This window comes from Cornus florida, unplaced genomic scaffold, assembly GCF_030987335.1.
Source record: "Cornus florida cultivar Cherokee Brave unplaced genomic scaffold, ASM3098733v1 CherokeeBrave_3.0.0_Hap2_Chr05, whole genome shotgun sequence".
Taxonomy (NCBI): domain Eukaryota; kingdom Viridiplantae; phylum Streptophyta; class Magnoliopsida; order Cornales; family Cornaceae; genus Cornus; species Cornus florida.
Window position 1 is genome coordinate 97663851 of NW_026775575.1, and position 23847 is coordinate 97687697.

Sequence of the window (23847 nt, forward strand, 5' to 3'; positions counted from 1 at the left end):
TTTTTCTCTCGAGCTCCCTTTAACTATAAGGACCTCGAAACGCAAAGTTAGGTTAGCTCACATTTATGAAACTGACTTTTCTATTGAGCTCCCCTTGGTTAGCTTACATCTATGAAACTGATCTTTTTACTGAGCTCCCCTCTGATAGCTCACATTTATTAAGCTGATCTTTCTACTGAGCTCCACTCTGATAGCTCACATTTATGAAGCTAACCTTTTTACCGAGCTCCCCTCGGCTAGCTTCCATTTATGAAACTGACTTTTCTATTGAACTCCCCTCGTTTAGCTCACATTTATAAACTGATCAATTTTTCCACTGAGCTCCCCTCGGTTAACTCACATTTACAAAACTAGCTCCCTGGGGAGCTCCCTTCGATTAACCCATTCTTCATGAAGCTGACCACTCTATCGAGTTCCATTCGTTTTACCTCATTTACAAAAACTGACTTCTTTACGAATTCCTCTCAATAAGTTCATTTCTTCACAAAGTTGAGTTCTCTAACAAGCTCATCTTCATAAAGATAATTTATTAAGAGCATTCCTCTTAGTCATCTCGCCCTCTACAAGACTCCTTCCTCTAGAGAGCTTCCCTTTATGAGCTCATTTTCATAAAGTTAATTTAGAGCATTTCTTTTGATCAACTCGCCCTTTGTGTAAATCTCCTCACTTTTATATGACTCGCTTTTGTAAAACGCCTATCTCTGATAAGCTCTCCTCGAGAAAGCTCATCTCCTCAAATTTGACTTCCTTGGCAAATTCATTTCTGTTAGACAAAACTTGTCCCTCTTATGAACCCTCCTCGATGAGTTCATTTCCATACTTCTTTAAAGAGTTCATTTAGCTTACCTTTGTAAACTCATCTATTTTATAAGCTTTCCTCAATGAGATCATTCTCATACTTTCGTAGGGAACTCAATTAGCTCACTTATATCTTTAAAGAATTCCCTTCTCTACCTCAGTCTTTTGCTCGAGCTCCCTCCTCGCAGCCTCGAGCACCTTCCTCGCAGCCTCGAGCACCTTCCTCGCCACCTCGAGCAGGGGGGCAAAATGTTGATATACGTGCCACGACGTTTGCTTGAGTTGCACCATCTCTGAAAATAAGCACACCCGACCAGTACTTATATGGCGTGCTCCTGAAAGGACCAAGTATCCTCGAGCTACTCGTCCTATAACTAAGCTCACTGGCCGAGGAAGGGGTCGCTACCCTTCCTCTCCTGTGGACGCGCCCCGCTCCAGTCGGATGGGCCCCCTCATTCCTTCTTTTCCGAGGTTGCTTCATGTAGGCGTAACCTCGGGCATTTTTCTCTTGAGCTCCCTTTAACTGTAAGGACCTCGAGACGCAGAGATAGAATAGAGCTCGCGGGGCCGAGAAGGCGGAATCCCGAGAAAGGCTCTTTCCCTATCTTCAGTTGCGGGAATCTGAGTATCAGTGGTTAGGTGGCTGAGTTTTAAGGAATCACCTCACTTTGAGGTTTACACAAAGGGGAAAGAATGTTTAATACCCAATAGCTGAGCTCGAGTAAAAGAGACCACATAATACACTAATTATATATCTCACATAATTACTATTGGATAAAGAAGGAGCAACAATCGTAACCAATGGTCCTTACCTAAGTAAAACGACCATTGGATAAAGAGGGAGTTAGCTCTTATGACTAAGGGTCCTTACCCAAATGAAAATAGTATAAATAAGGCTTAACTCTCACCATTTAGAGAGGTTGAAAATACAAAGGCACAACCATAATCATAGAGAATGGTCTTCTAGAGCTCGAGCTACTATAGGGTGTTAAACAAATCTGCCTTCTCTCTCTCAATCCCCTCTACGGAGAATTCCTTGTGCTAGCTTGGAGCTTCACTCAGCTTCTGATCTTAGCACCCCTGACAAACGTGGAATGATCTCCTCACATCATCACGAACTACCATCAACACTACTATTATCATCAATCACGGACTCGCATAATTACTTTTATGTTTTCATCAAAAAACGATATATATATATATATATTGTGTACTAAAGCCCTGAAATAGTAGCTAGCAATGGAGAAAACTTCTAAAGGTAGTAATGTTCATGCCAAATTCAATCTTCCACTTAGTAATGGGTTGTATACCTCCTCCTTTTTGGTTAATGGATTAATTAAGTAATGTTCATCTCTATTTTTTTTTTTTTTTTTTTTTTTGGGGTAATTAAAAAAAATAAAAAAAGGAAGAAAGAAAGAATAGAGATGAACACACATTTATATTAGTGTTCTGAATTGATTTTAAGTGTATATACATATATACATATATATATATATATATGATAGTTATTTATTTGTTTGTATTTTTACTTTTGTTTTTCACCAACAATCGTAATTTATCTATGTAGTGTATTGTTCATCTCCAAATCTCATGCAATTGAATTTTCTTATGCAAGTGTTTACTATTGTTATATAGAAGAGGTAATTTTTAGACGAAAAAGAGTACTTGAGTTGACTTATAGAGAGATCGATAGTATATCTAACCCACTTTAGTAGTATTTGATATATTAAGATAAATACTCACGTGCTATATGATGAAAATTTTAGTTGACAATGTATATTCTCTCATGCTTGGTTATATTATGGTACAAATTTTTATTTTGTGAAAGTTGTTTTAATTGTGGAATATTTATAAAAGGATTGTGTGTGCTAGACATATATAACCGGATGAAAATATGAAGAAGTGGATGTCGGTTGAAATAAATTATTTTGAAAATTAGTTGGAGGTCGGCGATCTGCCGGAGAATGATCGAATTTTTTTATTTTTTATATTTTTTGCATTTTATATGTCCATGATTAATTAATTTACTTTGCTCTATTAATAATTTTTTGTTATAATTGGTACTTTATTTATGTATATAACAAATGCTCTTACAATTATAAAGACGTATCAAATATTCTATCTTATTGTATTTATAGATCTATAACATATTTTTTTTACTGAATGGTTGTGCTCATTCCAATATTTTTTTTAAGTCTAAAAGAATGAAGATTTATCTGAACTTACCTGATAGGGGGTTTTGCTTATCTTTCATATGTGAATCCTACAAGCGGCCATCAGGTTTCTCCTTTTCTCCAGGAAGCTTGACAAGTTCATTGGTAATCTGCTTGCACAAGGAGTCTTAGAAGACCTGTCTTGAAATTTTAAAATTATGATTTAAGAGAGAATTTATGGTTATATGATAAACATAATATTCTTGTCAATTGTTTGTCTTTAATTTTGAAAAGTTGAAACATTTTTGAGGAAGATTTATCTTTAATGATATATAAGATTATTTATTTCATCTTGTTGACATTATTAATTAGTTGAATGATGAATATTGACTGCTATACCTCCTTATTGTTATGTTCATCCAATAAAATACCTCATATCAATTTGTTACCTTTATTTTACAAATAGGTGAGACAAATACCTATGAGTGGCACACCTAAAGCCCTGAAATAGTAGCTAGCAATATGGAGGAAAATCCTAAAGTTAAGGGAGGCTGCATAAAGGAATGTGGAATATATGTTATTTGTAATGGGTTGCATACCACCTTGTGACTTTTCGAATAATATTGTGTTTTAAAGGATTTCTTTATCCTTTGGCACTCTATTTTTTTTATCGACGACGTTGGTGTCGAGTCTCTTAAAGCATCTCATAATTCATCGCTAAGTGCATGCATTTCCCTGCCCCACATGCCCCCGACAAACATTTTCTAAAATATGATCTAAACTTTTTGCCAGAATAAAATCACAAAAATACGGACAAACATCTTCTTCCTAGTATACTCTAATTAAGAACTTCCAGTCACCTTCAAAATTTTGCATGGTATGAGATGGTTATCATAGACATGAAATTGAGACCGATTGAAAATGGAATGAAAGTTTTACAAATCTAAGAATATGATTAGATTGTAAAGTAGATCAAGAGTTGAAAATATAAGAAAGAGAACAATTTTGTTATTGTTCACAAAGCATAGAAAACATTACACTAGTAGTTCCATTTGTTTGGTTGTAAAATATATTTTTTATTTTCTGATGTTTGGTTGTCGTTTAATAATTACGAAAAAAATAAAATAAAATTTGACTAAAATAACTTACTCATTAATTTTTGACCAGTTATTTTATACGCTCCACTCGAAGAACTCGATCTCAATCTCAATTCAGTCCTTTGCGAAACACCAAAATATTGAAATAAAAAAATATATATTTTAGTATATCGAAGCAACGGAGCCCTATATATATATCTATCTTATTTTTTATTTTTTTTTAATGAAGGTCCTCATTATATGTCACAAAAAAACACTTGACACGAATGAAACATTATTAAAGAATGACACAATATATCTAAAATTTTGTTGGCATATCCGTTATTTTAAGGTAGGTTATTCTATTTCCACTGACAGTAGTGTAGCATAAACAATAAACTCGATCACTTTGTAAACGTAACAAAATAGAACAGTTGGCACCACAGCTAACAGCTAGCTTAATATTGACCGCCGTTTTGTTCATAACACAACAGATTAGCGACTACTACTAAGTCTCAAGCCCCAAAAAAACAGGTATACACCAAAAAAAACCGTTTCTTTATCCCTTCTCAAGTGTCCACTTGTCAGGTAACTAAGATACTTTGCAGAGGCCGGCCCATCGTGAAAACCAACTCAAACAGCACTCTCTCTATATAAAAGTGTGTGTTGTTTGTGTAGTTATAGAAAGCATTAGCATTTTCTATTTCTTTTACCATCATGGCGAACAAGAGGAGTGAATTGTTGCCAAACATGATATTCATTGTCACACTCACTCTCATTTGCATTTTTAATTTCTATCCCACCATGGCTAATGAAGCAGGATATTTCTCTTCGGAAGAGAATGATGCCAATGAGCAAAGCAATTTAGAAACACACATTGTTCACCTAAAGCTGCCCGAAGGCGTAGATTTTTCTCGATCAGAAGACTTGGAGAGCTGGTATCAGTCCTTCTTGCCAGCTAGCTCGAATGAGCCCTCGTCACGGATGGTTCACACATATCGTAACGTGATCATTGGTTTCGCGGCAAGATTGTCACCAGAGGAGGTGAAAGCCATGGAAAAGAAGGATGGGTTTGTATCGGCTTGGCCCCAGAAAGTACTGCCACTACACACAACTCATAGCCCAAACTTCTTGGGTCTGCACCAGAATTTAGGGTTTTGGAATGACTCCAATTATGGGAAGGGTGTCATAATTGGAGTTTTGGACACCGGAATCACCCCGAACCATCCCTCATTTAGCGACAAGGGAATGGCTGCTCCTCCTCCTAAATGGAAAGGCAGGTGTGAAACTGGGATATCATGTAATAACAAGCTCATCGGTGCTAGGAACTTCCTTAATCGAACGACACCTGAGCCGCCGCGCGACAACGATGGTCACGGCACACACACCACGAGCACCGCTGCCGGGAACTTCGTGGAAGGTGCCAATCTGTTCGGCCAGGACAATGGCACTGCGGTTGGCATGGCGCCTCTTGCTCATTTAGCCATCTACAAAGTATGCACCGGCTTTGGTTGTCCCGACGGTGCAATATTGGCAGCAATGGACACTGCTGTCGAGGATGGAGTGGACGTGCTTTCTCTCTCCCTCGGGGGAGAATCTTTACCTTTCTATTCTGACAACATTGCCCTAGGAGCATTTGGGGCAATGAAAAAGGGCATTTTTGTCAGCTGTGCCGCCGGTAACTCTGGTCCGTTTAATGCTTCATTATCAAATGAGGCACCATGGATTCTAACAGTCGGAGCAAGTACTATTGACAGAAGCATAATGGCAACAGCAGTACTTGGAAACAATGAGACATTCGACGGCGAGTCACTATTACAGCCAAGCAATTTCACATCGGAGTTATTGCCCCTTGTTTACCCCAGCATCAATGGCACTGCATCGTGCAGTCCCCTAGCACTGAACAACACTGATGTAACAGGAAAAATAGTGTTGTGTGAGAGAGGTAGTGGCCAAACAGTGAAGGATGCCGGCGGTGCTGCCATGATACTCATGAACAACCAGATGAGAGGCTATAATACCTTTCCCATTAAGCCAGTTCTTCCAGCAACACATGTTAGTTACGACGCGGGAATGAAGATCAAAGCTTATATAAACTCGTCGGCAACCCCTACTGCTACAATCTTGTTCAAAGGAACTGTAATTGGAGTAAAGTCTGCTCCTGTGGTTGTATATTTTTCATCCAGAGGTCCTAGCTTGGCAAGCCCTGGAATTTTGAAACCGGACATTATTGGTCCTGGTATGAGCATTCTAGCTGCATGGCCATACTCTGTTGACAACACCAACACAACATCCACATTTAACATCATCTCTGGCACATCAATGGCTTGTCCTCATCTCACTGGCATCGCGGCGTTGCTGAAAAGTGCACACCCAGATTGGTCACCGGCTGCCATTAAGTCCGCGATCATGACTACTGCTGATCACTATAACCTCGATAACAAGCTCATTGTGGATGAAAGAATGCTTCCAGCTGACGTCTTCGCGACCGGGGCAGGCCTTGTGAACCCATCAAAAGCGACTGATCCAGGACTTGTGTATGATCTCAAACCGGATGATTACATACCTTACTTATGTGGTTTGGGTTACACAGACAAACAGGTTGGAATCATCTTACAACGCACAGTGAACTGCTCTGATGAGCCAAGTATACCGGAAGCGCAGCTCAACTATCCTTCATTTTCAGTTGTGCTCGGTTCTAATGCTAATACATACACGAGGGCAGTGACAAATGTGGGCGAGGCTAATTCATCCTACACTGTTGACATTGTTTCACCTCCGGGTGTTTATGTAACTGTCAACCCCACTAAGCTCGAATTCACTGAAGTCGACCAGCAGATGACATACAGTGTGACATTTACTCGATCAACTGTTCGAGGTGACACCCCCAATATTGTTCAACCTTTTTTACAATGGGTTTCTGCTACTCGTGTGGTTAGAAGTCCGATGACGGTTAAATTGGAGTGAGAAGGTAGAAGTGGTTCTGGCAAATACAAGCAGCATAATAATTTGTTTGAGCATTGTGAATTTCTGATGTGAACCGTCTCTTTGAAGTTTTCTGGCCAATCAATCTGATTAGGGAAACCTCGACATTTGAATAATTAACTTACTGTTATACGTATATTAATTAAGGAACAACGTACAACCTCGTCACTTGAATTGTTAAAGCAAGTAGACTTCCTCGAAATAATGTACTAATTTTCTTTTTGACTTGAGGATCCTGAGTTCTATAATTCATATCTTCTCGTATCAATCAGCACATTGATTAGATAATCCATTATATGTTAGACATCACCAATTACAACTTTCATTTGGTTGCGTACGTAAAATGTCATCTCTGTATCAACTGGGAGGTGTTTGTCTTCAATATGAGGTTTGCTTACTGAGATCTAAGGAGCTGTTGGTATGGACTTGTGCTCTTGTAACCAACAAACTATTGTGACTAGGAATTTATGCCAAATTCAGTGTTCCACTTTTTCGTTCAATGGATTAACTAATTATTTATTTTATATATTTATTATTATTATTATTATTATTATTATTTTTGAAAGTTAAATTTTCAATTTATAAATAAATATCAATAGTTATACAAGCCCGGCACCATGGCCCAAACTAACTTCTACCAACAAAGAGCCCAAGTGTTCCCTAAGCCCAATAATCCAAGTACACCCAGCCCAAAGACAACATTCAATTGCTCAATATATGACCGGTATAGTCATCCAACATAAGCTCCCAACCTTAAATAGAAGGTGTACGACACACATCAACTCCACAATTTGTATCCTCTGCAATAGTGAATTGGAATCCCATGATCACCTAATCTTCAAATGCTCCTTCACTATGCCCTTATGGTCATGTTTTACAAGCACGATGTGGGTTTCATATTCAACCATTTTCTTGGGTTGAGTTAATCACATGGGCCTCTCCCCACTGGAAAGGCAACTCCGAATTCTATAGTAACTCAATTTCCAAAATGGGTTTGGCATCTCTGGTTTATAATACTTGGAATGAGTGCAATCGGTCCTCCATCTCACATTGAAATCCATTCGATCTAAGTTACTATTATCATCAATCACATACTCGCATAATTATTTTTATGTTTTCATCAAAGAATATATATATATTGTGTACTAAAGCCCTGAAATAGTAGCTAGCAATGGAGAAAACATCTAAAGTTAGTAATGTTTATGCCAAATTCAGTCTTCCACTTAGTAATGGGTTGTATACCTCCTCCTTTTTGGTTAATGAATTAATTAAGTAATGTTCATCTCTTTTTTTTTTAGGTAATTAAAAAAGATAAAAAAAAATAAAAAAAGAAAAAAAGAAAGAAAGAATAGAGATGAACACACATTTATATTAAAGTGTTAGTTGATGGATGTATACTTTAAATATCCATAATTAAGGGAAGATTGCTAAATTAATGCACTATTGAGATAGGCTCTGCAGATTACGATAAGGATTACAGATTGAGATAGGCTTTACAGATTACGATAAGGATTAAAGATTGTGATAAGGATTAAAGATTACGATGAGGATTAAGTCTACAGATTACAATAAGGTAATTCTACGTGACATCTTAACCTAAGCCCTATAAAAAAGGCGGGGTAATCAACGTTTGGAGGTACGCAAAAAACCCTAACTCAAGTTCTTGATTTCTCTTAAGAGATTAGTTCGCACACTGACTTATTCGTCGGAGCCTACTCCACCGGTAACACACCGGTGCTTGTAGGATCACCTTTACTTCTCTCTGTCCAGGAAGTTAGATCAGATCCGGGTTACGCAGAATCCATCATCAACAGTTGGCGCCGTTTGTGGGAACGATTTTAGTTCTCTAAATAAAGTATGGTTCGATTGTGATCTGGTCTGGTTGCTGGCGAATACGAAGCGTTGCAAACTTCTGATCAAAGGGACTCGACGAGGCAACCCCCCGCCGTCCCAAACGATCAAGAACTCGTCACAGCGTTGGAACAATAGGTTTAAACCTTAAATAAGGGAATGAACCAATTAGTCCAGAAAAATTCAATGATTCTACAACGCTTAGCCGACCTTAATGAGGTGGAGAATAATGAAGTACCCAATAATGACTCCCGTAGGATTGACAACGACGCTGAGCTTAGTCAAATAGGGGGTCAACAGAGACGCCATCACCATCGGTCTCTTGAACGGAATAATACCAGGCTCCGTGCAGGTACCTCTGGTTGTGTTGGTAATAAGACTGAAGACGTCACTTATTTCAATCTGTAGATGCAAGATCTGAGAACTAGGGTCAAAGACGTCATGCAAGCAATGAAAGGGAAGGGCCAGGCCACAGTGAACGATCTGGTACAGAAGACCAACCTAGCATTTAGCCTCGCTGTTATATTATGAGTTGTCCTCTACCTAGCAAATTTAAGATGCCAACTCTTGAGAGCTTCGATGGGACGCGGGACCCTCTCGATCATTTAGAGACCTACAAAGCTCTTATGTATTTGCAAGTCGTACCGGATGAGATTATGTGCAGGGTTTTCCCTACCACACTAAAGGGTTGGGCTCGTCTTTGGTTCAATAAATTAAAGCCAAGCTCCATTGAAATCTTTAATGAGTTGAGCAAACAATTCATTGGACACTTCATCGCTGGGCAGAGGCATAGGAGACAGCAACACACTTATTGAATGTGAAACAACAGAAGGGAAAGCCTCTCCGTGGTTACATAAGTCGTTTTAACGCTGATATGCTGCAGGTAGAAGAGGTGGACGACAAGGTTGACCTTACAGCCTTTATAGGAGGACTACAGACTTCTAAGTTCCTATTTTCCTTATCAAAGGAAGCCCCTACAAGCATGACAGAGTTGATGGTTAAAGCGTGGAAGCACATGAACGCTGAGGATGCTATGAATGCACGAAAAAACAAAGATGGTGAAGATAAGAAGTCGGAGAAGAAGAGGCCAGCACCTAACACTAGGGAGGAAAAGGAATCGAAGTACAAGAAATACTCAAACAACCAGGCTGACAGATCGTCTCGCCGCCCAGTGAGCCTAGGCAGGTATAATAATTATACCCCCTAAATACATCTGTAGAGCCAGTCTTTCTGCAGATTCAAGATGACGCATCATTGAAATGGTCGCCAAAGCTAAAAGCTGATCCAACAAAGAGGTCTCTAGGTAAATACTGTAGGTTTCACCGGGACCATGGACATAACACAGAAGATTGTTTCGACCTCAAAAACTAGATCGAGAACCTTATTCGTAAAGGTCATTTATGCAAATTCACAACTAGAAATGGAAAAGGAGGCTCCAACCCAGCCCGGGAGGGCCGAGATGATCACCCTCCTCAACACCAACCAATGGGTGAGGTCAAAGGTATATCGGGTGGCTTCGCTGGTGGTGGTGAGACAAGTTCGGCTCGGAGGGCTCATGCTTGGAGAATTCGGAGTTTTTCAGAGGTGAATGAAGTTGGAATGACAAGTCCTCCAACAAAATTACCTCGAGTTGAGGAGCCGGTCATAACCTTTTCTGAAGAAGATGACAAGGGAATTCACCAGCCCTATGATGACCCTCTGGGCGTACGAGAAATTGAAAATTGGCCGAGAGAAGCTCCGACCCATGAAGTCACCACTGGTGGGATTTTCAGGCGACAAAGTATATCCACTGGGGGCAGTTACCCTTCCAGTTATTGCAGGAGCCAATCCAAAGCAGGTCACTGTAATGGTGGACTTTGTAGTGGTGGACTGCCCATCATCATTTAATTTTATCCTGGGGAGGACAACATTGAATGCCATGAAAGCAATCACGTCCACTTACTATCTCCTGATGCGTTTCCCAACTGAATATGGTATGGGAAAGCTAAGAGGGGACCAAACAATAGCTCGCGAATGTTATGTCGCCTCTCTCAGAAAACAAAATCGCAAGAGGCATTTACGATTGAAGGGCTGGAAGGGAAAGATAGACCAGACTTTCATAGAGCGGAACCTACAGAAGAGCTAGAAGAGGTCATCCTTGGTGATGGTAAGCCCAAGAAAAAAGTGAGTATAGGGTCTTTACTCCCCCCAGGTATCAAAGATGAACTTACTCAATTCCTCAAGAAGAATCGAGACGTATTTGCATGAAGACATGCCGGGTATAGACCCCACTATCATGGAGCACCGCTTAAATGTAAATCCTGACTTTAAACCTGTCAGACAAAAGAGGAGGACTTTCGTTCCAGAAAGGAATCAGGCTATATCAGAAGAGGTGAAAAAGCTCTTAAAAGTCGACTTTATTCACGAGGTGTACTACCCCGACTGGCTGGAAAATGTGGTCTTAGTGAAGAAGGCAAATGGAAAGTGGAGGCTATGTGTGGATTTCACCGACCTTAACAAAGCTTGCCCGAATGACAGCTTTCCTCTCCCAAGAATCGATATGCTCATTGAGCGAACGGCTAGACACGAACTATTAAGTTTCATGGATGCATATTTTGGATACAACCAGATATCTATGTACACCTCAGATAGAGAAAAAATGGCCTTCATCATTGATAGAGGTTTGTACTGTTGTAAAGTAATGCCGTTTGGGCTCAAGAACGCTAGTGCAACATACCAAAGGCTAGTGAATGCAATGTTTAAGCTTCAAATTGGTAGAAACATGGAGGTATATGTTGATGACATGTTGGTGAAAAGCTTAAAAGCTGAAGACCATTTGACTGACCTGCAGGAGACCTTCGAGGTACTTAGGAGGCATAAGATGAAACTCAACCCCAGCAAGTGTGCCTTTGGGGTTTCCTCAGGAAAGTTCTTAGGATATATGGTAAGCAGAAGAGGAATTGAGGCCAATCCAGAGAAGATCCGAGCAGTCATTGACATGAGATCGCCAAGATCAACCAAGGATCTACAATGACTAACAGGGAAGATTGTTGCCTTGAGTAGGCTAATCTCTCGGTCAACTGACAGGTGTCTACCTTTCTTTCGTGTGCTAAGGAAGGCGTTGGAATGGACCCCAGAGTGTAAGCAGGCATTCAAAGAACTAAAGCAATACCTTAGTTCTCCCCCACTAGTGTCTCGAACCATACCGGGAGAGGAACTATACATATACCTTGCAGTCTCCACGACAGCTGTCAGTTCAGCTCTGATACGAGAAGAAGAAGTGGTCCAAAGGCCAGTATACTTCATGAGCAGAGCACTTAGGGGTGCAGAGGAAAGATATCCAAGGATGGAACAGTTGGCCTTTGCTTTAATTGTGTCCGCCAGGAAATTGAGACCATACTTTCAAGCGCATACGATAGTGGTCCTAACAGATCAACCCCTTCGACAGGTCCTACACAAGCCAGAAAGCTCTGGTCGACTGATGAAGTGGTCAATAGAGTTAGAAGAGTTCGACATTCAGTATAAGCCAAGAACAGCAGTAAAGGCTCAGATGTTGGCTGATTTCTTAGCTGAGTTTACCCCTCCAAAAGAGGAGAAACAATCCCAATTTTTGACAGAACCAGGTTTAAGTGAGCAGATGGGCCCAGAAGTAGTCTGGGACTTGTTCGTGGATGGGTCATCTAATGTTCAGGTTAGCGGAGCCGGGCTTATTCTTGTCTCCCCAGAGGCAGAAAGTATACAGTACGCACTTCGTTTTGGTTTCAAAGTAACCAACAACAAAGCAGAGTACGAAGCCTTGATAGCAGGATTAAAAGTGGCAAATGCCCTAGGGGTTGAGCAATTAAATATGTACACCGACTCCGAGCTGGTCGCTGGACAAGTTCAAGCGGAATATGAGGCACGAGACGAGAAGATGAAGAGTTACCTACAAAAGGTGAATGAATTAAAGAATCACTTCCAAAGATTCTTAATTCATCAAATACCACGAGAAGAGAATGGGAAAGCAGACACTTTAGCCCGGCTAGCTACTGCATTAAACCTGAGATCAATAAGAATATACCACTGGAATATTTGGAAGAACCATCTATATCTCAGGAGAGACAAATTGAAGTGCAACAAGCGATATTGAGTGTGGAATGGGCAGATCCTATCATCAGATATATCAAGGATGGGGTGCTACCAACAGACCGAGCAGAAGCTCGAAAGGTCAAGATGCGGGCAGCTAGGTATACGCTTATCAAAGGGGTGCTCTACAAGAGAAGTTTCTCCATGCCGTATTTACGATGCGTTTCTAGCAAGGAAGCTAACTACATTTTAAGGGAGATCCACCTAGGAGTTTGTGGAAACCATACTAGGGGTAGGTCACTTGCTAACAAGGCCATCCGACTAGGATACTATTGGCCCACCATGCAGAAAGATGCACTTGACTTCATTAAAAAGTACGACAAGTGTCAACGATTTGCCAACATCCCGAGATAACCATCAGAGGAGATGACTCCCATGTCAAGACCACACCTCTTTCCCCCTTAAAAGAATGAAGGGCCAGCTTCATCTACTTCCCTCGTAAAAAGATGAGGGGTTAACTACTTCCCTTGTTAAAGGGTGAGCTGAGTGAAGCTCATAGTAATCTACTTCCCCTGTTAAAGGGTGACCTGGGTGAAGCTCGTATTAATCTACTTCCCCTGTTAAAGGGTGACCTGGGTGAAGCTCGTATTAATCTACTTCCCCTGTTAAAGGGTGAGATGGGTGAAGCTCATAGTAATCTACTTCCCTCGTTAAAAGGTGAGCTGAGTGAAGCTCATAGTAATCTACTTCCCCGATGAGTGAAGCTCATAGTAATCTACTTCCCTCGTTAAAAGGTGAGCTGGGTGAAGCTCATAGTAATCTACTTCCCCTGTTAAGGGGTGAGCTGAGTGAAGCTCGTATTCATCTACTCATCTTATTACGAGCTACGTGAAACTCGTCTTAATCTACTTTCCTTATTAAAGGGACGAGCCGACTAAAGATGTCAATAAAATCAAGTATAAAATAACGGTAGCATGCCAGCAGGGCAGCTTGCCAAATAAAGACAGCATGCCAGCAGGGCAGCTTGCCAAATAAAAGCAGCATGCCTGCCAAATAAAGGCAGCATGCCAGCAGGGCAGCTTGCCAAACAACGACAACATGCCAACATGACAGCTTGCTAAATAAAGGCAGCATGTCAGCAGGGCAGCTTGCCAAATAACGGCAGTATGCTGGTAGGGTAGCTTGCCAAATAATGGCAGCATGCTAGCATAACAGCTTGCCAAATAAAGGCAGCATGCCAGCAGGGCAACCTGCCAAATAACGGCAGCATGCCAGCAGGACAGCTTGCCACGGCAGCATGGCATGGCAACTTGCCACATAACGGTAGATTACCAGCATGGCAGCTTGCCACATATACGAGCTGCCAATGTGGCACTACGACAAATATACAAGCTTGCCAATATACGACAAATATACGAGCTTGCCACATATACGAGCTGCCAATGTGATACTATGACCCCCGACTGTATTCGTGAAATGACAATATAAGTCAGGCTAATGGACAAGGCTCTGCAATTCTAACTATATATTATTGTGTGATATTTTGGAATTAACGTTCCGGTGGTTTAACAAGCAATCCTCCGAAACGGGGGGCAACTGATGGATGTATACTTTAAATATCCATAATTAAGGGAAGATTGCTAAATTAACGCACTATTGAGATAGGCTCTGCAGATTACGATAAGGATTACAGATTGAGATAGGCTTTACAGATTACGATAAGGATTAAAGATTGTGATAAGGATTAAAGATTACGACGAAGATTAAGTCTACAGATTACAATAAGGTAATTCTACGTGACATCTTAACCTAAGCCCTATAAAAAAGGCAGGGTAATCAACGTTTGGAGGTACGCAAAAAACCCTAACTCAAGTTCTTGATTTCTCTTAAGAGATTAGTTCACACACTGACTTATTCGTCGGAGCCTACTCCACCGATAACACACCGGTGCTTGTAGGATCACCTTTTCTTCTCTCTGTCCAGGAAGTTAGATCAAATCCGGGTTGCGCAGAATCCATCATCAACATTAGTGTTCTGAATTGATTTAAGTGTGTATATACATACATACATACACACACACACACATATATATATATATATGATGATTATTTATTTGTATGTATTTTTACTTTTGTTTTTTTTACCTATAATCGTAATTTATCTATGTAGTGTATTGTTAATCTCCAAATCTCATGCAATTGAGTTTTCTAATGCACGTGTTTACTATTGTTATATAGAAGAGGTAATTTTTAGACAAAAAAGAGTACTTGAGTTGAGTTATAGAGAGATCGATAGTATCTCTAACCCACTTTAGTAGTATTTGATTAAGATAAATACCCACGTGCTGTGTGATGAAAATTTTAGTTGACAATGTATATTCTCTCATGCTTGGTTATATTATGGTCCAAATTTTTATTTTGTGAAAGTTGTTTTAATTGTGGAATATTTATAAAAGATTGTGTGTGCTCGACATATATAATCGGATGAAAATATGAAGAAGTGGATGTGGTTGAAAGAAATTATTTTGAAAATTAGTTGGAGGTCAGCGATCTGTCGGAGAATGATCGAAAATCCGTTGGTGTGTGCGGTATACATGTCCATGATTAATTTATTTACTTTGAGTATTGCATTTAGATGTTGTTTGGATTTTGATTGTGTTGTGTGTTTATATTGTTGCTCTAATAATAATTTTTTATTATAATTGGTACTTTATTTATGTACATAACAAATGTTCTTACAATTATTAAGACGTATGTAATATTCTATTTTACTGTATTTGTAAATCTATAACAGTTTTTTTTTACTGGCAATTGTGATCACCCCATTTTATTTTATTATTTTTATTTTTATTTTTTTTAAGTCTAAAAAGAATGAAGATTTCTCTGAACTTACCTGATAGGGGGTTTTGCTTATCTTTCATGTGTGAATCCCACAAGCGGCCCCCGTCCTTTCTTTCTCTTGGTCCCCACCAGGTTTCTCCTTTTCTCCGGGAAGCTTGACAAGTCCATTGGTAATCTGCTGGCACAAGGAGTCTTAGAAGACCTGTCTTGAAATTTTAAAATTATGATTTAAGAGAGTATTTATGGTTATATGATAAACATAATATTCTTGTCAATTGTTTGTCTTTAATTTTGAAAAGTTGAAACATTGTTGAGGAAGATTTATCTTTAATGATATATAAGATTATTTATTTCATCTTGTTGACATTATCAATTAGTTGAATGATGAATATTGAGTGCTATACCACCTTATTGTTATGTTCATCCAATAAAATACCTCAAATCAATTTGTTACCTTTCTTCTACAAATAGGTGAGATAAATACCTATGAGTGGCACACTTAATATCTCACTAGATTAGTTTTCGTTTGAATTGAAATCCTGAGTTCTATAATAAATCCAACCAGAGATTAATTCAACACTAGAAAAGAGGACTAGATTAACAATATTAGATAATTTGTGTATCATTATAAGATTCATTTGATATCATAAATGTCATGTTTGGCGGTACCAAATTCATACTTCAGATTCGATACTACCAAACATAACATAAATGTTTAGTATAAATTTTGAATTAAATTTATTTCAATTCCAAATTCATGACTTCGATTCGATACTACCAAATATAACATAAATGTATTTTTTTCCGATATATAAAGGAGGTATTGGGACTTGCGCTCTCAGAACCAAGCTATTATGGCTAGGAATGTGTGGAATACGTTTATGCTGAATTCAATCTTCTTCTTTTGGGTTCAATGAGAATTTTTTTACCAAACAAAATAATTTTATTTTTGGTGTACTAAAGCCCTGAAATAGTAGCCAACAATATGGAGGAAAATCCTAAAGTTAAGGGAGGCTACATAAAGGAATTTGGAATGTTTTTGGTAATGGGTTGCATACCACCTTGTGACTTTTAGAATAATATTATGTTTTAAAGGATTTCTTTATTCTTTGGCACTCTGTTTTTTTTGTCAATGAAGGTGGTATTGAGTCTCTTAAAACATTTCATAATTCACCGCTGAGTGCATGCAGTCCTTGTTCCACATGCATCGGACAAACATTTTCTAAAATATGATCTAAATCTTTTCCCAGAATAAAATCACAAAAATAGGGACAAACATCTTCTTCTTAGTATACTCTAATTAAGAACTTCCAGTCACCTTTAAAAATTTTGCATGGTATGATATGGTTATCATGGACATGAAATTGAGACCGATTGAAAATGGAATGCAAGTTTTACAAATCTAAGAATATGATTAGATTGTAAAGTTGATCAAAAGTTGAAAATATTAGAAAGAGAACAATTTTGTTATTGTTCACTGTAATGACCCGAAAAGATACCAAAATAATAATAAAAATCTATAAAAATTTTGGCATGACCTCCGCAGAAAATGTCCCTCAACAACCTGTTGAAATACAAAAAAAAATTGCAATGGCCTCACTGGGCCTTAAATCTAACTTATCATGTCCCAACGCACAATTCAGATATTATATTACATTCCCAAAATAGTTACATTCATACAAAAGTCCCATTCCTCCATCTCATCCAAACATGGAACCCACTTAAGTTACATCAAATTACAGTCCATAAAATGTAGCTAGAATTAAAAGTCCATAACTTACAACATTATACTAATTAAACTAAAGTATCACAAGGTAGTTAATATTACATTTACATAATACTAGAGTCTAATACAAAAGATAACAAAATAGAATGGGTCTTCAAGCTCATCTAAATCTGTGGTGGACCGTTGTCCGCCACCTCTTTTCCATATCCTGAAAAAATGTTAAAAATAAGGGGGTAAGCATAAGCTCAGTAGGAAGTGTCTAAGACACACTTCTTATGTCCCCGTGAATTCATACAATGAATAGATAAAAAGTGAACGGGATCATGCCATCGGAAAACACACATTCTCAACCACAGTAACAAGTATATAACAAATATCAACTAATCACAAATTTACCACGATGTCTTGAAGTGCAATGTTATGCAAATGTCACTTCCCATTTCCAAAACAATTCCGTTTCAACAACCAAACCGTTAGTGTAGTCCGACCCAAGGCACCTCCATGGCGTCACGAAAGGAAGGTTGGTTAACTATCCACGACCACAAGGCACCTCTAAGGCGTCGCATTCGGCCTAGTTAACTCAACTACATTCCCTTCTAGACTATACCAACATCACGGACCACTAGGCGCCTCCTAGGCGTCCGGTTTTCGTAACACTTTTAGAAAATATTTTCCCCAAAATAATTTTATTTGTTCTAACAATTATTTTTCCCCCTTTCTCTTTCCCAATGGATGCATGAATACTTCATGCTTCAAATCATTAATTTAACTATATGTTTTCACACATTTCCGTTTACATCATCATCACAATTTAATGAAAATTTCTAAACATTCATTTCTTTTATTTATTTATTTATAACCATAGCACCCATTTTTCTTCAAGACAATAAATAAATAAATAATCATGGACATACAACACTAAGTATGCTCATTTACCGTAATGAAAATAGACATGTATATGAACTTAAATAACACATAGAATACAATTATCATTGTAATTACACATAACTATAACAACAACAAGCTAAGTAATTAAAATTTAGCATGCTTAGGATCAAATTTAAGGGGAAAAATTCACCAAAGGCCAAGAAATTGTAAATTAGAACACTCCTACCTCAAATTGATGAAAACCCCCAATTTGAGCCCAAAAGCCTTAGAATTTCGAACTCCCTAGAGTGCACCAAAATTGAAATTGTTGGTACTTACACGTAGAGCTCGCCGTGCTCTTCGATTTGCTACAAATAGCACCCAAAAATTCCAAGTATGGGAGGAGGAATCAAAGCTTGAAATTGGAAAAGAAAAAGAAAAGAAAAGAAAGGGAAGCTTCTGGACAGAGACGCAGAGAGAGAGAGAAATTGGTCTGTGAAATGGCTTTATGCCCTTTGTGGTGTTTTTAATACATTAGTGGGGCCCACTTGCTCTTTTTTTTTTTTTAAAAAAAAAACTTTATAACTTTAATATATATATATATATTCATACCCATTACATTCTCTCTAACTTTAAAAGATTTCATCCCCGAAATCAAGCCATACCTGAGGGAGAAAACAACTCTGGATACTTGGAGTGAACCTCCTGTTCGAGCTCCCAAATAGCTTCCTCAACTCCATGATACCTCCAAAGAACCTCTACCAACGGTATCGTCTTTTTCCTCAACACCTTCTGTTGTGTGTCAAGGATCTGAATTGGTCCCTCCTCGTAGGAAACATCCTCATCAATGTCCACATCAACCCAACTTAAAATGTGAGACGGATCTGGCTCGTACTTCCGTAGCATCGACACATGAAAGACATTATGAACCCTGTCCATTTGTGGTGGCAATGCTAGTTTATAGGCAACCTCTCCTACGCGGTCCAAAATCTCAAAAGGTCCAATAAATCGTTGCGACAACTTGCCACTCTTCCCGAACCTCATCAACCCTTTCCTTGGAGAAACCCGAAGAAAAACATGGTCTCCCACCTCAAAGGATAGCGGTCGTCTCAGCCTATCTGCATAACTCTTATGTCGACTCTGAGCTGTAAGCAATCTCTATCTGATCAGCTTAATCTTCTCGGTAGTCTCGAGTACAATGTCGGGTCCTACGGCGGCTGTCTCGCCCACCTCAGTCCAACAGACAGGAGACCTACAAGGTCTACCATACAATGCCTCAAATGGTGCCATTTGAATACTCGCCTGATAACTGTTGTTGTAGGCAAACTCAAAAAGTGGAAGGTGATCCTCCCAACTACCACCCAAGTCAAGTACACAGGCTCGAAGCATATCCTCCAAGATCTAGATGGTACGCTCCGACTGGCCGTCCGTCTATGGATGAAATGCAGTACTAAGGTGCAACGCTGAGCCAAACACTGCTTGAAGTCCTTTCCAGAACTTCGAGGTGAACTTAGCATCCCTATCCGACACAATAGCCACTGGAACTCCGTGTAATCTCACAATCTCTTTCACATAAAGTACACAAAGTGCCTCTACGTCATCTGTTGCCTTAATAGGCAAGAAGTGAGCCGTCTTGGTCAATCTATCGATAATGACCCATACGGCTTCATTTGCCCTCCGTAACCTAGGAAGACTTGTCACAAAATCAATTGCAATCTCCTCCCATTTCCACTGTGCTACCGGCAACGGCTGCAATAAACCAGCTGGTCTCTGGTGCTCGGCTTTCACCTGCTGACAGGTAAAGCACTTAGTTACAAACTATGCAACATCCTTCTTCATTCCATTCCACCAATACTGACGTCTCAGATTATGATACATTTTGGTACCACCCGGATGAACTGCAAAGCGAGAAGTATGAAACTCCCGTAAGACGTCCTTACGACAAACTGTAGGAACAACCAACAAACCCTTAAACTGTAGACCTCCATCTGTATGTAAGGTCCAATCCTTCACGGTCTCACCACTGGAGATCAAAGTGTAAATGGCATCCAAATCTGAATCATGTCTCTGTGACTCAATCACCAGTCTAACAAGAGTGGGTTGAGCTACGAGACTAAACAAGAATGCTGACTCACTGCCATCATCATCCTCAAAGCAATACAATCCCATTTCAGCCAAATCTTCCGGCATCTTCCATTTTTGAATGGCTAAACTAGCCAAAGTCCCATGAGATTTCTGGCTTAAAGCATCAGCTACCACATTTGCCTTGCTAGAATGATACTGCAAACCAAAGTTGTAGTCTTCTAAGAATTCAACCCATCGCCTCTGTCTGTTGTTCAAGTCCTTTTGGGAGAAAAGGTACTTGAGACTCTTGTGGTCCGAGAACACCTCAAATCTCTCACCATACAAATAGTGTCTCCAACACTTTAAAGCAAATACAACTGCCGCTAACTCTAAGTCATGAGTAGGGTAGTTAAGCTCGTGAGTCTTCAACTGTCAAGACCCATAAGCCACTACTCTATCATCTTGCATCAGTACACAACCCAAACCATCACGTGAGGCGTCATAATAGATCACATAACCCAAACCACGCTCAAGTATCACCAACACCGGAGCCGTAGTCAACCTTGTTTTCAACTCTTGAAAGGATGACTCACAGGCCTCATTCCATGCAAACTTGATCCCTTTCCTGGTCAATCTGGTCATAGGAACTGCCAAACGGGAAAAATCCTTCTAGGCCAAGGAAACTCCGAATCTCAAAGACATTTTTGGGTTGATCCCAACTCAAAATTGCCTCTATTTTTGAAGGATCAACTGAAACCCCACCTTCCAAGACAACATGTCCCAAAAATTTCACCTCTTGTAGCCAAAACTCACACTTTTCATACTTGGCGTACAAACGGTGCTCCCGTAGAATCTATAACACTATACCCAAATGGACCTCGTGCTCCTCCCGAGTCCATGAATACACAAGAATATCATCCACGAAAACTACCACAAACTGATCCAAGTAATTGTGGAAGACACGGTTCATTAAATCCATGAATGCCGCCGGCGCATTGGTTAAACCAAAAGGCATAACAAGAAACTCGTAATGTCCATACCGTGTATGGAACGCGGTCTTTGGAATATCCTTCTCTCTAACCCGTAACTGATAATAGCCTGACCTCAAGTCAATCTTTGAAAAACAACTGGCTCCCCTCAACTGATCAAATAAATCATCTATCCTTGATAAAGGATACTTGTTCTTGATGGTGGCATGATTCAACTTTCGGTAATCAATGCACAACCTCAAAGAACCATTTTTCTTCTTAGCGAATAAGACCGGTGCACCCTACAGTGACACACTCGGTCGTATAAAGCCTTTCACTCTCAAATCATCAAGTTGCTTCTTCAATTCTTCTAATTCAATCAGTGCCATACAATACGGTGCCATAGAGATTGGCGCGGTACCAGGCATCAAATCAATAGTAAATTCCACCTCTCGGTGTGGAGGCAACTCAGTCAAGTCCTCTGGAAACACATCTAGAAAGTCACGCACAATCGCTGGATAATCAACCCCGTAAAACTCAACGTCATCATCGGCGAGAAGACTAGCCAAGAAGAACGTCTGCCAATCTTGACCCCTAACACCATAAAATGAATGAGTGAGAGGATCACACCGATCTCCCACAAAACAGAAACAATCCCCATCCGGGGTACACACTGAAACTCTGCTCCTGAAAGAATCAATGACAGCTCTGAAGGATGACAACCAGTCCATCCCAAGAATGATGTCAAATCCTGTTATCTCGAGAAGGATGAGATCAAACTCAAGAACACGTCCAGCAATTGTGATGGAACAACTCCTGCAAACTCTACTAAGAGCAACTGAACCCCCGATAGGCGTGTCAACACAAAGCGGTCTGTTTAACTGATTGACTTCCAAACCCAATACCCGTGCAAATGATGAAGCAATGAATGAATAAGAAGCACCAGAATCAAACAATACACGAGCCCAAGAATGGGACACAAGAAACATACCCCTGACAACTGAAGGACTGGATGGTGACTCGGCTGGAGTGAGTGCAAACACGCGACCCTAGGTCCTCTGCCCCTGAGAACTACCTGCCTGATAGCCAGACTGCTGAGTAGGTGCACTCGAAGAAGCTCCCCTACCAGGTCGAGAACTCTGGGCTGACATAGCTGGCTGAGACGGCTGAGGTGGTGGTGGTGGTCGAAACCCTGACTGAACTGTGGCAGACTACATCTGCCTCTGCTGTGAACCTCCACCTCTGCCCAAACCACTGCCCCGCTGTGGACAATCTTTCACCCTATGCCCCTGCTGGCCACACCCGAAACATCTACCAGACGCCACCTGAATCTGAGTACACTGGGACTTGTGATGCCCTGGCTGCCCATACTTGAAACAAATCACCTGAGCTACCTGAGTCTGAGTGCATTGGGACTTGTAATATCCCAACTGCCCGCATCTGAAACAAGTAACATTTGGTCTAGAAGACCCCATGGACACTGAAGCTATGGGTGCAAATCTGACTGGCTGCTGTCCCCTGAACCCTGACTGCTCATGCTTCTGCTTCTTACTTGATTGACCCTCGGAGAAAGTACTCATACCCCTGTTGTGCTTGTAAGACTCCCTGATAGCCTTGTTGTCCTTGCTCTCAGCCTCAACCACTAAAGCCTTTCACACTGTTTTTGCATACTCTGTCGGTTCTGAAGCAACTACAATTGGCCTAATGGTAAGATCAAGGCCATCAACAAATTTCTCTATCTTTCCTTCTTCATCATTAGCAATTCCTGGTGCAAACCTCAAAAGTGATGTAAGCTTGTTTTCATACTCTGTAACTGTCATGTTTCCTTGCTTCAACCCATCAAACTCATTCTTTAGTTCCCTTCGCTTAGGCGCCGAAAAATACTTCTCAGAGTACAACTTCTTGAAAGTAGCATTGTAATGTTTTTAACTTTATATATATATATGTTAAAGTTAAATAAAATGTTATTCACCTATGGGGCCCACATGATTTATAAGCCAATATAATGACTTATTTCTTCTTCTCTGCGTATTAGTTTCTCTCTCATTCCAGAAGCTCTCTGGGCTTTTTTTTTTTTTTTTTTTTTTTTCCCTTTTTACGGTTTCAAGCTTCAAGGCTTAAATTCTCTCTCATCTCTTGGCGGATTTAGGTGCCGTTTGAGGCAAAACGAAGCCCATGACAAGCTCTACGCATCCATACGAACAATTCCAGATTTGGTGCCCTTTTTAGAGTTCGAAATTCAAGACCCATTTTAAGGATTTTGTGCAAATTTGAGGTAGGGGCACCTTAATCCACTACCTTCTTGTTCCATTGTGAGTTATAATCATTTGTTGTGCCAAGCATGCTTAATTAGAAGTTAATTGTATCAATGATTATTTTTAATGTTGTCTAGAGAAATTCATGTATTTGAATGTGAGTTGTTTTATGTGTAAAGCATGCTTAAATGTATTTTGTTATATCTTAATGTGTTAATAA

At 39.8% G+C, this 23847-nt stretch overlaps 2 protein-coding genes across 2 annotated transcripts; one reads left to right on the top strand and one right to left on the bottom strand.

Annotated features, from left to right (window-relative positions):
- Nucleotides 1-4744: 4744 nt before the first annotated feature.
- On the top strand, nucleotides 4745-10451 carry LOC132309812 (subtilisin-like protease). The gene is made up of 2 exons (XM_059808084.1): nucleotides 4745-6979; nucleotides 10257-10451. The coding sequence occupies exons 1-2, from the start codon at nucleotides 4745-4747 to the stop codon at nucleotides 10449-10451; spliced, it is 2430 nt and encodes an 809-aa protein (XP_059664067.1).
- Nucleotides 10452-22583: 12132 nt separating this feature from the next.
- LOC132309813 (uncharacterized) lies at nucleotides 22584-22952 on the bottom strand. The gene has a single exon (XM_059808085.1). It carries the CDS (start codon nucleotides 22950-22952, stop codon nucleotides 22584-22586), a length of 369 nt encoding a protein of 122 aa, XP_059664068.1.
- Nucleotides 22953-23847: the final 895 nt, after the last annotated feature.

Excerpts from the sequence above, each read along its gene's own strand:
- LOC132309812 (XM_059808084.1), top strand. The coding sequence starts at position 4,745 with ATGGCGAACAAGAGGAGTGAATTGTTGCCAAACATGATATTCATTGTC. Across the intron at positions 6,980-10,256 it reads TGGTTAGAAGTCCGATGACG|GTCATTTATGCAAATTCACA; the intron begins GTTAAATTGGAG and ends TTATTCGTAAAG.
- LOC132309813 (XM_059808085.1), bottom strand. The coding sequence starts at position 22,952 with ATGAGTACTTTCTCCGAGGGTCAATCAAGTAAGAAGCAGAAGCATGAG.